This window comes from Rhea pennata, chromosome 29, assembly GCF_028389875.1.
Source record: "Rhea pennata isolate bPtePen1 chromosome 29, bPtePen1.pri, whole genome shotgun sequence".
Classification (NCBI taxonomy): Eukaryota; Metazoa; Chordata; class Aves; order Rheiformes; family Rheidae; genus Rhea; species Rhea pennata.
The window spans coordinates 4,434,772-4,447,159 of NC_084691.1; the positions used below are offsets into that span (position 1 = coordinate 4,434,772).

The 12,388-nt window shown below is 71.4% G+C and overlaps 1 protein-coding gene across 2 annotated transcripts; it reads right to left on the minus strand.

The window, feature by feature from the left end:
* Positions 1 to 8,505: 8,505 nt before the first annotated feature.
* Positions 8,506 to 12,226, minus strand: PRKAG1 (protein kinase AMP-activated non-catalytic subunit gamma 1). Of its 2 annotated transcripts, none has more exons than XM_062597307.1 (12): positions 12,155 to 12,226; positions 11,986 to 12,040; positions 11,480 to 11,583; positions 11,238 to 11,319; positions 11,094 to 11,152; positions 10,948 to 10,993; positions 10,778 to 10,832; positions 10,382 to 10,508; positions 9,854 to 10,019; positions 9,662 to 9,699; positions 9,362 to 9,508; positions 8,506 to 9,250 (listed from the first exon to the last, which is right to left on the minus strand). In XM_062597307.1, exons 1-12 carry the CDS (start codon positions 12,158 to 12,160, stop codon positions 9,146 to 9,148), a joined length of 990 nt encoding a protein of 329 aa, XP_062453291.1. In that variant the 5' UTR covers positions 12,161 to 12,226; the 3' UTR covers positions 8,506 to 9,145. The 2 variants fall into 2 exon arrangements, with proteins under 2 accessions (XP_062453291.1, XP_062453290.1); XM_062597306.1 differs by having other exon boundaries at positions 11,238 to 11,364.
* Positions 12,227 to 12,388: the final 162 nt, after the last annotated feature.

Here is a 12,388-nt window from a genome sequence, read left to right on the forward strand (position 1 = left end):
CGGAGCCGATAGTGGAAATGTTGATGTTTCGAGCGAAAGGAGGCGGGGGGAAAAAAACCCCAGAGGTCCTGCTGTCCGTGCCAAGGTAAAAACACTCCCTGGTGTGGTGAAATAAAATAAAGAAATGCAAGAAAAAACTACTGGAAAGGAACACAGCCCGAAATAACCCTCCGAGCATCTCCCGTCTGCCGGGAGTTATCTGCCTGCTAAATTCTGCACACACATAGGGCATGAAAATAGCCTGTTTTCCTGTGGTAGCGAGTCAGGAATATAGATAATGACATTCTTATAAGTCACCTCTGTTACTCAGCTTTTCCTGTGCGCCGGTGACCACTCGGCACCTCGGGCAGCCACGACCCCCCAGCAGGCAGGGGCACCCCGGGCGCTGGATGGGCGCCGTGCCCGGCCGCCCGGCTGCAGGGTGCAAAACCTCCCCGGCTTTTATAAATACACCCGGGAGCTGGAAATAGCCCTGCTGGCAGCGCCAGCACTGGGAAACGCCGGCCCCGCCTCCGGGGAGCGAGCCCGTCACATCTGGGAAGCAGGGCAACATCTGGATGCCGGCCACCGGCCCCTCTGGGGCTGGCCGGGCGGCTGGGCCGGCAGACGTGCAGCGCCCGGCACCGGCGGCCGCTGCGGGGCCGAGGCGACGCGCCGAGTGGGGCCGGGCAGCGCCAGGGTGCGGAGATCCTCCCGGCACGGGGTCCAGGCGGGATGGTGGCGGCTCCGTGGTGGCCTCAATTCCCTGGCCAGGCCATAGGCAGCCCTGGCACCACCGGCACCCAGCTGCGGCGAGTGGGGGAAAAGCCCCGACGTGCAGGAGCGGGGAAGGAATAATGCTGGGTGGCGGGATGCAGCAGTGCCTAGAAGCACGGGATGGGGTAAAGCAGTGCCCAGATGTGCAGCCTGGGGAGAAAATCAGTGCCAGATGTGTGAGATGTGGAGAAGCAGTGCCCAGATGCACTGGGCAGGAGTGGGACCGTGCCCAGACATGCAGGGGGATTGGAGCATGCCCAGATGTGCAGAGCAGGGACAGGACCATGCCCAGATGTGCAGGGCAGGAGTGGGACCGTGCCCAGATGTGCAGGGGGATTGGAGCATGCCCAGATGTGCAGAGCAGGGACAGGACCATGCCCAGATGTGCAGGACAGGAGTGGGACCGTGCCCAGATGTGCAGGGGGGATTGGAGTATGCTCAGATGTGCAGAGCAGGGACGGGATCATGCCCAGATGTGCAGGGCAGGAGTGGGACCGTGCCCAGATGTGCAGGGGGGATTGGAGTACGCCCAGATGTGCAGAGCAGGGATGGGATCATGCCCAGATGTGCAGGACAGGAGTGGGACCGTGCCCAGATGTGCAGGGGGGATTGGAGTATGCTCAGATGTGCAGAGCAGGGACGGGATCATGCCCAGATGTGCAGGGCAGGAGTGGGACCGTGCCCAGGCGTGCAGGACGGCACAGCTCCGTGCCCGGCATCGTGCCGGCGTCGGCGCTTCCCTAGCGCTGGGAATCCCCCCGCCTCGCCCCAGCCCGCGCCCCGTCGGTCTGCGGCAGCGGCGCTTCCCCGCGCCGCCAGCGCCGGGCCCGGCTTCCCCCCGCGGCCGGGCGGCGCGGGCTCGCGCCCCGCCGGGCGCCCGCCCCGGCCGGCCGCCCCCCCCCGGCCGCCACATTCCTCCGGCGCGGGGCCAGCGCGCCCAGCAACGGTGGCAGGCCTGGCCTCTAATCCCCGGGCATGCCAGCCCCGGGGGGACCGTCGCCGTCACCCACTCCCCGATAGGTGACCAATGCCCGAGACGAACAATTAGGGACAAAGCCGGAGCCGCCGGGGGGCTAACGCCGGCCTTCACGGGTGCCTTGTGCGGCATTTGGCGAGTTTAATGAATTGTCCATCACTCCTTTCAGCTCCGCTCGCCCGGGCTGGATTAATCTGAGAAGCCGCAGTGGGGTAGGAGCCGCTAAGCCTGTATTTATTACTCTTCCATTGTAACTAATTGAGGTAATTATCTGTGACTCCAGCCCCGCGCAACAATGCGGCTTTCACCGCTCCCCCCCCCCCACACCGCCGCCGCCTTCCCGGCCCTCCGCAGGGCCTGGGAGAGCCGGGGCCGCGGGCACGCGAGGCACCGGCCCGGCCGCACGGCCACTGCCACCGTGGGGCTGCACCGGAGCGTGTGCGTGCCGTGGCCGCTGCCGCCGCGGGGCTGCACCGGAGCATGTGTGTGCCATGGTCGCTGCCATGGGGGTGCACCGGAGCGTGTGCGCGCCGTGGTCGGTGCCGCCACGGGGATGCACCGGAGCATGTGTGTGCCATGGTCGCTGCCATGGGGGTGCACCGGAGCGTGTGTGCGCCGTGGTCGGTGCCGCCACGGGGATGCACTGGAGCGTGTGTGCGCCGTGGTCGGTGCTCCCACGGGGATGCACCGGAGCGTGTGCGCGCCGTGGCCGCTGCCGCCGCGGGGCTGCACCGGAGCGTGTGTGCGCCGTGGTCGGTGCTCCCACGGGGCTGCACCGGAGCGTGTGCGCGCCGTGGCCGCTGCCGCCGCGGGGCTGCACCGGAGCGTGTGTGCGCCGTGGTCGGTGCCGCCACGGGGATGCACTGGAGCGTGTGTGCGCCGTGGTCGGTGCCGCCACGGGGATGCACCGGAGCGTGTGTGCGCCGTGGTCGGTGCTCCCACGGGGCTGCACCGGAGCGTGTGCGCGCCGTGGCCGCTGCCGCCGCGGGGCTGCACCGGGTGCCGGCGTGGGCCGCGGCTGGCAGGTGCTCGGCCGGCGCTGGTGCGCGCGCGGGCCGCTGCGGGGGCTGGACGCCCCGTCCCTTCGCCTCTCCGTGCGCCGGGGCCGGGAGCCCGGAGCCCGGAGCCTCCCCCCCCCCCGGTGCCCCCCGGTGCCCCCCGGTGCCCCCGGGCCTGACCGGCTGCACGGCGACACCTGGCGGCCGCGGGCGGCGCAGCGCCCCGGGCCGGGGGGCACCGGCGGCCCGTGCCGGGCAGGGGCCCCCGAACACCTCCGGCCCGCTCCTACCCCCGCCCCGGGCACGGTGGGGCCCTGCACAAGCGCCCCGCGCCTTGCACAAGCGCCCGCGCCTTGCACGAGTGTCCGCGGCTGCCCTTGCCCCTGGCTCTGCCAGCCACGGTGCCCCCGGGCGCGCTGTCCCCTGTCCTGGCAGGGACACGGCAATGCCGGGCCTTCCCCGGCCCTGTGCAACACCCCCCCACACACCCTGCACGCGTGTGCACACTCCCCTGCACGTGTGCACGTAGCAGCAGACCCACAGGCTTGCACACGTGCACACACGCTCCTCATGTTGGCACACGCACCCCGCCTGCAGGCTTGCACGAGCACGTGCATGCGGACACCTTGCATGCTTGCGCACACACACACACACACACACACACACACACAATGCCTATGTGCTTGCACTTGCACATGCACGCGCACACCCAGGCACCACCACACTGCACACACTGATCACGGCAGGCTACACGCTCTGACGCACCCCCACAAACCCGGCTGCCTGCAAAACCTGCGGCCGCACACTTATACAACCCCCCCCCCCCCGTGCAACCTGCACGTGTGCACACACCCAGAAACACACCCACTGCAGCAGCCTGCATGTGTGCACACACCCAGGCAACCTGCCTGCACTTGCACACGCACAGACCATGCAATCCGCATGCACCCCCTGCCCACGGAGCCTGCACACACGTGCGCGCACACAAACACACCCCTGTGCCCCCGGCAGCCTGCCTCTGCACACACGCACCCCGCGTGTCCTGCACACGTGTGCACACCCCGCAGGGAGCACGCGCGGGCCCCGCCGCCCCACGCCTCGCAGCTGCCCTGGCCGGGGGTCCCCGCGCCGTCCCTGCGCCCAGCCGCCCCTGCCGCCGCCTTGCCCAGCGCCTCCCGGTTTTGGGGGGCGGAAGGAGGGGGGGGCGGCCGCGGCCCTGGCGCCAGCCGGAGCCCGAATTAGAAGGTCATTTTCTCAGCAGGGAGCGGGAGGGGTTTGGGCTGGAGCGGAGCATGGAAAGGGCCGCAGCGCCTTCCTCCGCGTCTGGTCACCCCGCTGGGGCCGTCCGCGCCGGCCGGGGGGGTCCCGCAGCCTGCGGGTGTCCCACTGGGGTGCACGGCCCCGGGGTCCCCATCGCGGGGCAATGGGGGTGCCCCACAGCTGCCACCCGGGTCCCCATCGCGGGGCAATGCGGGTGCCCTATGGTCGGCACTTGCGGTTCCCATCCTCCCGTCACAACGTGGGTCCCCCCAGCTGGCACCAGCGCCGTGCCGTGCCGAGCCGAGCCGCGCCGAGCCGCGCCGTGCCCCGGGCTATATTTACCGGCGTGACTCAGAGGCGCCGCCGCGGGGGCCCCGCGCCGCGCGTGGGAGCGCCGCGCCGGCCGGGGGGGCCGGGGCAGCCCCGCTGCGGCGGGTTCCCCCCGGGGGCGCGGAGGCCCCGGACGCCTGGGCCCCCCGCGCTGCCCCGCGCCGTGACCCGGCGGCCGCGGCCGCGGCGTAATGACAGGGTGGGCGCGGGGGGCGCGGGAGGGGCCGGTTTTAAATAACGTGCAAATTGGACACGTTCCCCGTGCGGTTTCCTCTGGGCGCGGGGATCCTCCCCCCGCGGCGTGACTCAGAGGCGGCGGCGGGGGGGCCGCCCCCCCGTGACTCACCCCACGGGGTGTCCCCCCCGCCCCGGGGCCGCCCTGCCGCGCCGTCACCAGGTCACCACCGGGGACCCGGCGGGGCCGGCGCCCTCCCCCGCCGGACGCCTGGGCCCGCTCTTGGGGGGAGGGGTGCGGGGACACTGGCGACACTGGGGACACTGGCACACATGTCTCTGTATCCCCCCCGTGTCACCATCCCACAGGTCCCTGCGTGCCCCCCCACGTCACCAGCATGTCCCTGCTGCTCTGAGCCGTGTCCCCCTCTGTGTCCCCCTGTGCCACTATCATGCGCGTCCCTGCATGTCCCCCCCATGTCACCAGCACAGGGGTCCCCGTGTCCGTCCCCCACACTGAGCTGGGTCCCCCTGCGTGGCCATCGCATAGGACCCCCAACGCCCCACGTTGCTGTTAGGTGCCCATGTGTCACCCTGTGTCACCATCATGTGTCCCCAATGTGCTGAGTCCCGTCCTCAAACGTGACCATCACGTGTGTCCCCCCCGTGTCCCCAATGCGCTGAGCCCCATCCCCACATGTGACCATCACGTGTGTCCCCCTGTGTCCCCAATGTGCTGAGCCCCGTCCTCATACGTGACCATCACGTGTGTCCCCCCCGAGTCCCCAATGCGCTGAGCCCCATCCCCACGTGACCATCACGTGTGTCCCCCTGTGTCCCCAATGCGCTGAGCCCCGTCCCCACATGTGACCGTCACGTGTGTCCCCCTGTGTCCCCACAGTGCTGATCCCCGTCCCCACATGTGACCATCACGTGTGTCCCCCTGTGTCCCCAATGTGCTGAGCCCCGTCCTCATATGTGACCGTCACGTGTGTCCCCCCCGTGTCCCCAATGCGCTGAGCCCCGTCCTCAAACGTGACCATCACGTGTGTCCCCCCCGTGTCCCCAATGTGCTGAGCCCCGTCCCCATACGTGACCATCACGTGTGTCCCCCTGTGTCCCCAATGCGCTGAGCCCCGTCCCCACATGTGACCGTCACGTGTGTCCCCCTGTGTCCCCACAGTGCTGATCCCCGTCCCCATACGTGACCGTCACGTGTGTCCCCTGTGTCCCCAATGCGCTGAGCCCCGTCCCCACATGTGACCGTCACGTGTGTCCCCCTGTGTCCCCACAGTGCTGAGCCCCGTCCCCATACGTGACCGTCACGTGTGTCCCCCATGTCCCCAATGTGCTGAGCCCTCCCCGCCCCCCAAGTCCCCACGGCACAGGCACCACCCAGGCAGGGGACAGGGATCTCCGCAGCTTTATTACAGTCACAGCCCAGCCCGCGGGAACTGCCAAGCCACGCCCCTCGCGGGCCACACCCAACCAAGCCCCGCCCCTCCTGGCGCCACGCCCCTCCAAGCCCCGCCCCTCTCGGGACAGGCCCCGCCCCTAGGCGCAGGCAGCCGCCCCGGAGCCCTCGAGGCTGCTGCTGCTGCTGCTGCTGTAGGCCAGGGCCTCGCGGCAGCGGCGCCAGCCCCCGGCGCCCCGCGGCCCCCGGCCCTCCGCCTCCGAGTCCGAGTCGGGCGCCGTGTGCCGCCGGATGCGCGACACCGCCTCCCGCAAGTCCTGGGCGTACAGCGCCGGGCGCCGGGCGTAGGGCGGCCGCCGCTGCCGCCCCGGCGAGCCGGCCGCCCCCCCCCGCCGCCGCGGGCTGCCCGGTGCCGGCGAGCCCGCGGCCGCCGCGGCGCCTTGCCCGGGCCCCCCCGGCGCCGGCCGGCCCGGGGGCTCGTCGGGCTGCGCCGGGGGGCTGCCCCCGAGGTAGCGGACCTGCTCCCGGCGGGGCGGCGGGACGTACTCAGCCCGCACCACCACGCGGGTGGCGTCGATGACGAAGTGGCCCCCGGGCGCCCGCCCCGGCCCCTGGGGGCCACGAGCCGCCGCGGCGCGGGGCAGCGTCTGGCTGCGGCCCCAGCCCGGGGGGGGCCGCCGCGGCCGGGCCTCGGTGGCCGCCCAGGGCAGCGTGTGGCTCCAGCGGGCTGGGGGGGCAGCGGGGCCGCGGCGGGGCGGGGGGCTGCGGCGGGGTGGGGGGGGCCGCAGGGTGCGGTGGGGAGCGTCGTAGGCAGGGGGTGACACGTAGGGCGGGGGGCCCGGCCGCCGGGCCTGGGCCACCCGCAGCATGTGGGCTTCGTAGCTGGGGGGGCCCAGCCTGCCCCCCGGCACCTCCGCCGGCCGGGGGGTGCCGGGTCCCAGCGGCAGCCCCCGGCCCCGGGGCCGAGGGTGGCACCCGAGCGGGGAGCGGCTGGCGGAGTCCTGCAGCACCCAGGGCCGGGGGGGGCCAGGGGGCACCGGGGGCTCAGCCGGCGGCCGGGGTGGACCCAGCTCCGCCACGAAGCGCTTCTCTAGGTACCTGCAACACAGAGAGGGGCGGCGCAGCCGTGGGGCGGCCCAAGCGGGGCAGGGGCCCGCGCCGCCCCCCCCTCCCCGCGCTGGCCCCCCACTCACGCGTACTCGCCGGCGATGCTCCGGTAGGTCCAGGGCACGGCGGGCCGGCACCCCGCGGCCATGCCCGCCTCCGGGCTGCAGCAAGACACCGTGTTGATCTCCACCACCAGCAGCTTGGTCCGCTCGCAGATCCGCAGGCGTCCGGCGCCCGGCTGTGGCGGCCCGGGGCAGCCCAGCATGGCCCCAGGCGGGGGGCAGCCCCGGGGGGGAGGCGGGGGTGCCGGGGGGCCCGGCCGGGCCGGGGGTGCGCGTGCCGGGGGCCGGCGCAGAGCAGCGTGCTCGGCGTAGCCACGCGCCCGCCCGCCCGCCGTGGCTCTGTGCACACACACGCAGGCACCGGCGCACGTGCACAGTGTCGCCCCGGGGCGCACGTGGGTGAGCCCCCCCTTCCCCCCCCGTGGGAGGCTGCAGCTCCTCGGGGCTGCCTCCCCACCCCCCCCAGTGCCACTAGGCTGGGGGCAGCGGGCCACGGCCTGCCCGAGCCCACTGACCTGCCGGGGCAGCCCAGGCCGCCGCGTTTGCTGCCCGCCACGGGGGGCCGGGTGCCCAGTGCCGCGAGCCGTCCCGTGAATAAAGGGGGGGGGGCCCTTGGGATCCCTTCCCCCCCCCCCGTGACAAGTCATGCAAAACTGCCGGGTTTGGCACCGAGCGCTGCAGCCCACGCGGGCTCCGAGCGGAGCTTAGCAACCCTCCGGCGGCATGGCAACGGCACCGGCACCAGCCCGGCATCAGCCCCCAGCTACCGCCCCGGGGCCTGGGAATTGCCCCTGGCAGCACCCCCCAGCCCCACGGGGTCCCAGGTGCCGGGGTCCCAGCCCCCAGCGCTGCCCCCCGTCCGGCTCTCACCTGGCACCGACGGCCAGTGCCCTGCGTGCTGCCGCGGGTCCCGGGCCAGACGTCAGCACTGACGGGAGCCGGCGGCTCGGGGCTCCGGGTCGCCCGCGGCCCGGCCTCCCCCCGGGCCGGGAATGTGCCACGCTCAGCAGGGCCGGGCCTCGCGCCTCCCCCAGCCCTTGCCGCCGCCGCTCCGGGTGCCACCGCAGCTGACCGGGCCTCCCCTCAGCGCTCAGCGGGGTCCCAGGCATCCCGCACCCCCGCCAGCCCCCTGCCTTCCCCTTCACCCCCGCTCGCTGCTGCCAGCCCCGTCCCCCCGCCGTGCTGGGTGCCCGGCTCTGGCCCTGTCCCCAGTCCCTGTCCTGTCCCCAGTCTCGGCCTTTTAGAAAAGTCACAGGCGGAACAAACAGGGATTTAGGGTCTGGGCCAGCTCAGCAGATTCCCCGTGTCCCCAGGGGGGCAGAGCCCCGCTGCGGCTGCACCCGGAGCCGGGCCGGAGCCCCCCACCCAGCCGCCGCAGGGGCCGGCAGCGGTGCCTCGGCGGGGCTGCAGCAAGGCGCGCACGACGTGCCAGGTCTGTGTTTTATTACGGTTTCTCTCCACACACAAGCAGTGACGGGCAAAGACGTGGCCCTGGCAAGGGACACCCCGCGGGCGCGCGGAAATAAAGGGCAGACGAGGCACGTGGAGGGGAGGGGGGCAGCCCGGGCCGGACGGAGCGAAGTGAGGGCAGTTAAAACCAAACTCGGTAAAAGCCCACGTGGAGGGAGCCGCTGGGTGAGGGTGACGAGGGTCAGCAGGGCCTGACGCCAGCACGGAGAGGGGCCAAACTCAGCCCCGGCTCTGGGAGCTGCTCCGTGCAGCGCCTTCCCCAGCGGGCTCAGGGCCCCGTGACACCCGGCGGGGCCGGCCGGCCGCCCAGAGCGACCCGCCAGCCCAGCCAACGCTCCCCGGAGCGGCCTGCGCCCCAGCGCGGCTCAGCCCGGGGCGCTGCGGGCTCTCCGGCACGGGGGAGGGCCGGGAGCGGAGGGCTACGCCGCGGCGGGAGCTGCCCTGCAGCTGCAGGTTATTGCTAGATGTTGCTGGTGAGTGGGTTTCCCCCCGCCCGGCCTGCCCCACCAGCGCTGGGGAAGGGGCGGGGGGGCGCAGCGCAGCAGGAGAGGAGAGCGGGGGCCACAGGGAGGAGGCTGGGTCCCCTCCCACCACCGTCTCAGGGCTTGGGACCCTCCGGGAGAACCAGGGCTTGCAGGATGTCCGAGAGAGAGACAATCCCCTTGACCACGTCGCTCTCGTCCACCACCACCAGCCGGTGCACCTGGGAGGGGGACACGGGGGTCGGATCAGGCGGGCGCGGGGACCCCAGCCCCGCTCCCTCCAAGCCGGAGCGCCGCGCCGCGCCGCCGGCCCGCCCCAGGGAACGGGTTACCTCGGCCTCCACCAGGCGGTTGATGATGGTTTCCAGCGTCTCGTGCTTGTAGCATTTGAGGACGCCCTCGAAGTAGTGGGAGCGGTGCTGCAGCGCCCGCGTCACCGTCACGTCCAGGTTGTTGTAAGTCTTCTCGGCCGCTAGGTTCTGGGGCAGGGAGAGGTGCTGCGGAGGCAGCTGGGCCCGAGCGCAGCCCGCACCCGCCCCACCACGCGCCCCCCCGCACGGCCCCCGTGGAAAGGGGATCCCCTCGGCCCGGGCTGCGCCCCCTTCCCCAGCTCACTGCCCCCCAGTACTTACAATGACATCGAACTTGGAGTAGATATCCACAACCCGCCCTGGGGAGGGAGAGAGAGGGCTGGCGCGAGGTGTCCGTGGGGCCCAGCTCCCGGGCGGCTCCTCTCCCGGGGCTCCGGGCAGGCCGCAGACCCCGGGCCGGCAGTTAGGGGACAGCACGCGCACGCTGTGCCACACGCCAGGCCCGACCCTCACCCGAATCATCGACAACGGGCAGAGCAGATACGCGGTGCTGCACGAAGATCCCCAAAGCCACGTAGATCGGCGTGCTGGTCCGCACCATCGCGATGTTGCTGTAGGTGCCGATCTGTAGCTCTCCCAAAGTTTTGGCCATAAACTGAGGCTTTGGGACCTCCGTTATCTGCAGGGGACGGGGAGGGGGACAGTGCTGATGCTGGCTCGGCCTGGCGCTCCCCAGGCCCCACGGCGCTGCTGGCTCCGGCTGCCCCCGGCCGACGCGGCTCGAGGGGGGCCAGGGGCCTGGTCCTAGGAGTGAAAGCAAAAAGCGCTGGGTGTGGAGCAGGGCCCAGCGGGACCCCAGGGCAGAGGAGCTAGCGCTGGCGGGGGCAGCGGAGGTGGGCGACGCAGTCCCGCAGGCTCAGCACCCTCCCCCGGCGTGCCGAGGGCCGTGCCCCCGCAGCGCGCTGGAGACCCTCTACCTGGTACCGCCCGGGGCTGGCTCGTCTCCTGCTACCACGGCACGCGGGGGGAGACGGGACTTACAAAGAGTTTGAGGAACTTGAGGATGCGTTTGTGAGTGAGGATGTAGAGCGTGTTGCCCGAATCAGGGTCGATGACGGGCAAGCGGTGGATCTTATTGCGGATCAGGGATGAGACGGCGTCAAAGAGACTGTGGGACAGAAAGGAAGGGAGTGAGCGCTTGCCTGCGCTCCGTCCTCATGCCCAGGCAGTGCTGCACAGGTCTGAGCTGAGGAGGATGAAGGGAAGATGGGGGCCGCACAAAGAGATTGCAAGAGGAGCCCAGGCCAGGCAGGGAGAGGGCAGGGGCCCAGAGAAAGCTCCCAGCCAGCAGCAGCCACAAAACCCTTCCTGCCAAGCAGCGCGGAGGCGCCGACGCTGCCGGCCACGCGCCCTCCTGCCCAGCAGCACCGCGGGTACCTGGCGTTGGGGGAGATGCAGACCAGTGGCTTGAAGGAGTCTTGCAAGTAGACCTCTGCAGGGAGAGGAGACACTGAGGGTGCAGGCAGTGTCGCGGGGATGCGGGGCATGGAGCCGGGGGGCTCCAGGCTGGCCTCAGGGGGCAGGAGGCTGGCAGCGGGCCCTTTTACCTCTCCACGTCTCTATTTTATGCTCCTCCAGCTCATAGATCTGCACCTAGGCACGGAAGAAAAGAAAAAACAGGAATCAATCGCAGCCACCTCAGACACGTACAAGATGAACGGAGCCAGGCAGCGAGGGCTAAGGGACCCCTCACCATCGGGGACTTGTAGTAGCGGTGCAGGATGTTGATGAAGTCAGTGATGGTCAGCATCCCTGGGGGGAAGAGCGGCGTGAGCAGTGAGGTCCTGCCTGCGACCCACAGCCTGCCCGCCCCACGTTGCCCCGCTCCCTCGCTCACCCACGAAGCTTTGCTTCTTGCTGTCCCACAGCGGGGCGGCCCGCACGCCGTTGGTGACCAGCGCGAAGAAGGCCTTCTTCACCTGCAGCCAGGCACGCAGAAGGACATCAGGGGAGGGCTGAGGTGCCTGGCAGGGGAGCTAGGCTCTCGGGACTGCCCAGGTCCCTCCACCTGGTGAAGGTGGCAAAGTCTTTGGGGCTGGAGGATGACAGCCCTGGGACCGCCCCACGGCCCCAGCCCACCTGCAGGGAGGTGTCGAAGACAACCAGCTTAGAGCTGGTGGGGATCAAGTCGTAGCAGCAGTGAGACTTCATGAAGCCGCTGTAGACTCCGCTGTGGGACTCCCCTGGGGGACAGGCAGCGTGAGGGGCCACAGTGCCCCCTGCACCCCTCACCAGCGAGGAGACACCCCAAACCCTGAGAGTCCCCAACCCACGGGATAGCCTAAACCAGCGCCCTGGGACATCCCAAAGTACGGGATAGGTAGCCCAGAGCCCCTGCACACCCCAAAGCTGGGATGCCCCAAACCCACGGGATGCCCCAAACCTGAGACACCCCAAACCCATGAGATGCTCCAGACCTGGGACACCCCAAACCCATGAGACACCCCGAACGCCAGGACACCTGCTCTAAGGCCCAGAACCATCCTGATCTATGGGGCACCTCCTCGAGCCCCGGGACACCCCACAAGACCCCGCCCCCCCCAGACCCCCGGGCCCCCCAGGCCGCCGGACACTCCCGCCCTCACCTTCCGGCGCCGCCGGGCCCTGCTCCGCCGGGCTCTCCGAGGCCGGACCGGGACCCTACGGACAGACACGGGGCAGATCGAGCGGGCCCAGAGCCGCGGCACCGGTACCGGTACCGGTACCGGCCCTGGCACAGCCCCCCGGCACAGCCCCCTGCCCCCCGGCCCCCACCTCCATGGCCCCCGGCCCGCCCCGCCGCCGCTGCCACCGCCCCGCTTCCGCCCGGCGCGAGCCGGCCGACTTCCGCCAGCAACGGCCACGTGACCGGAAGCCCACGGCTCGCGTGCATCCCCCCCACCCCCACGACCGCGCGGTGACCTTTCACCTCGCGCCGGGTCACCGCGGCGGGGGGACTTGGGGGCGGCAGAGGAGGGGAAATGGGGGTCGGGGGGGGTCCCGGAGGGC

What these genes read in the sequence shown, in the direction of transcription:
- PRKAG1 (XM_062597306.1), bottom strand. An exon ending in CAAGAAGCAAAGCTTCGTGG is followed by an intron (nt 11,153 to 11,237) that starts GTGAGCGAGGGA and finishes TCTTCCCCCCAG; the next exon opens with GGATGCTGACCATCACTGAC. An exon ending in ACCGCCTGGTGGAGGCCGAG is followed by an intron (nt 9,251 to 9,361) that starts GTAACCCGTTCC and finishes TCCCCCTCCCAG; the next exon opens with GTGCACCGGCTGGTGGTGGT.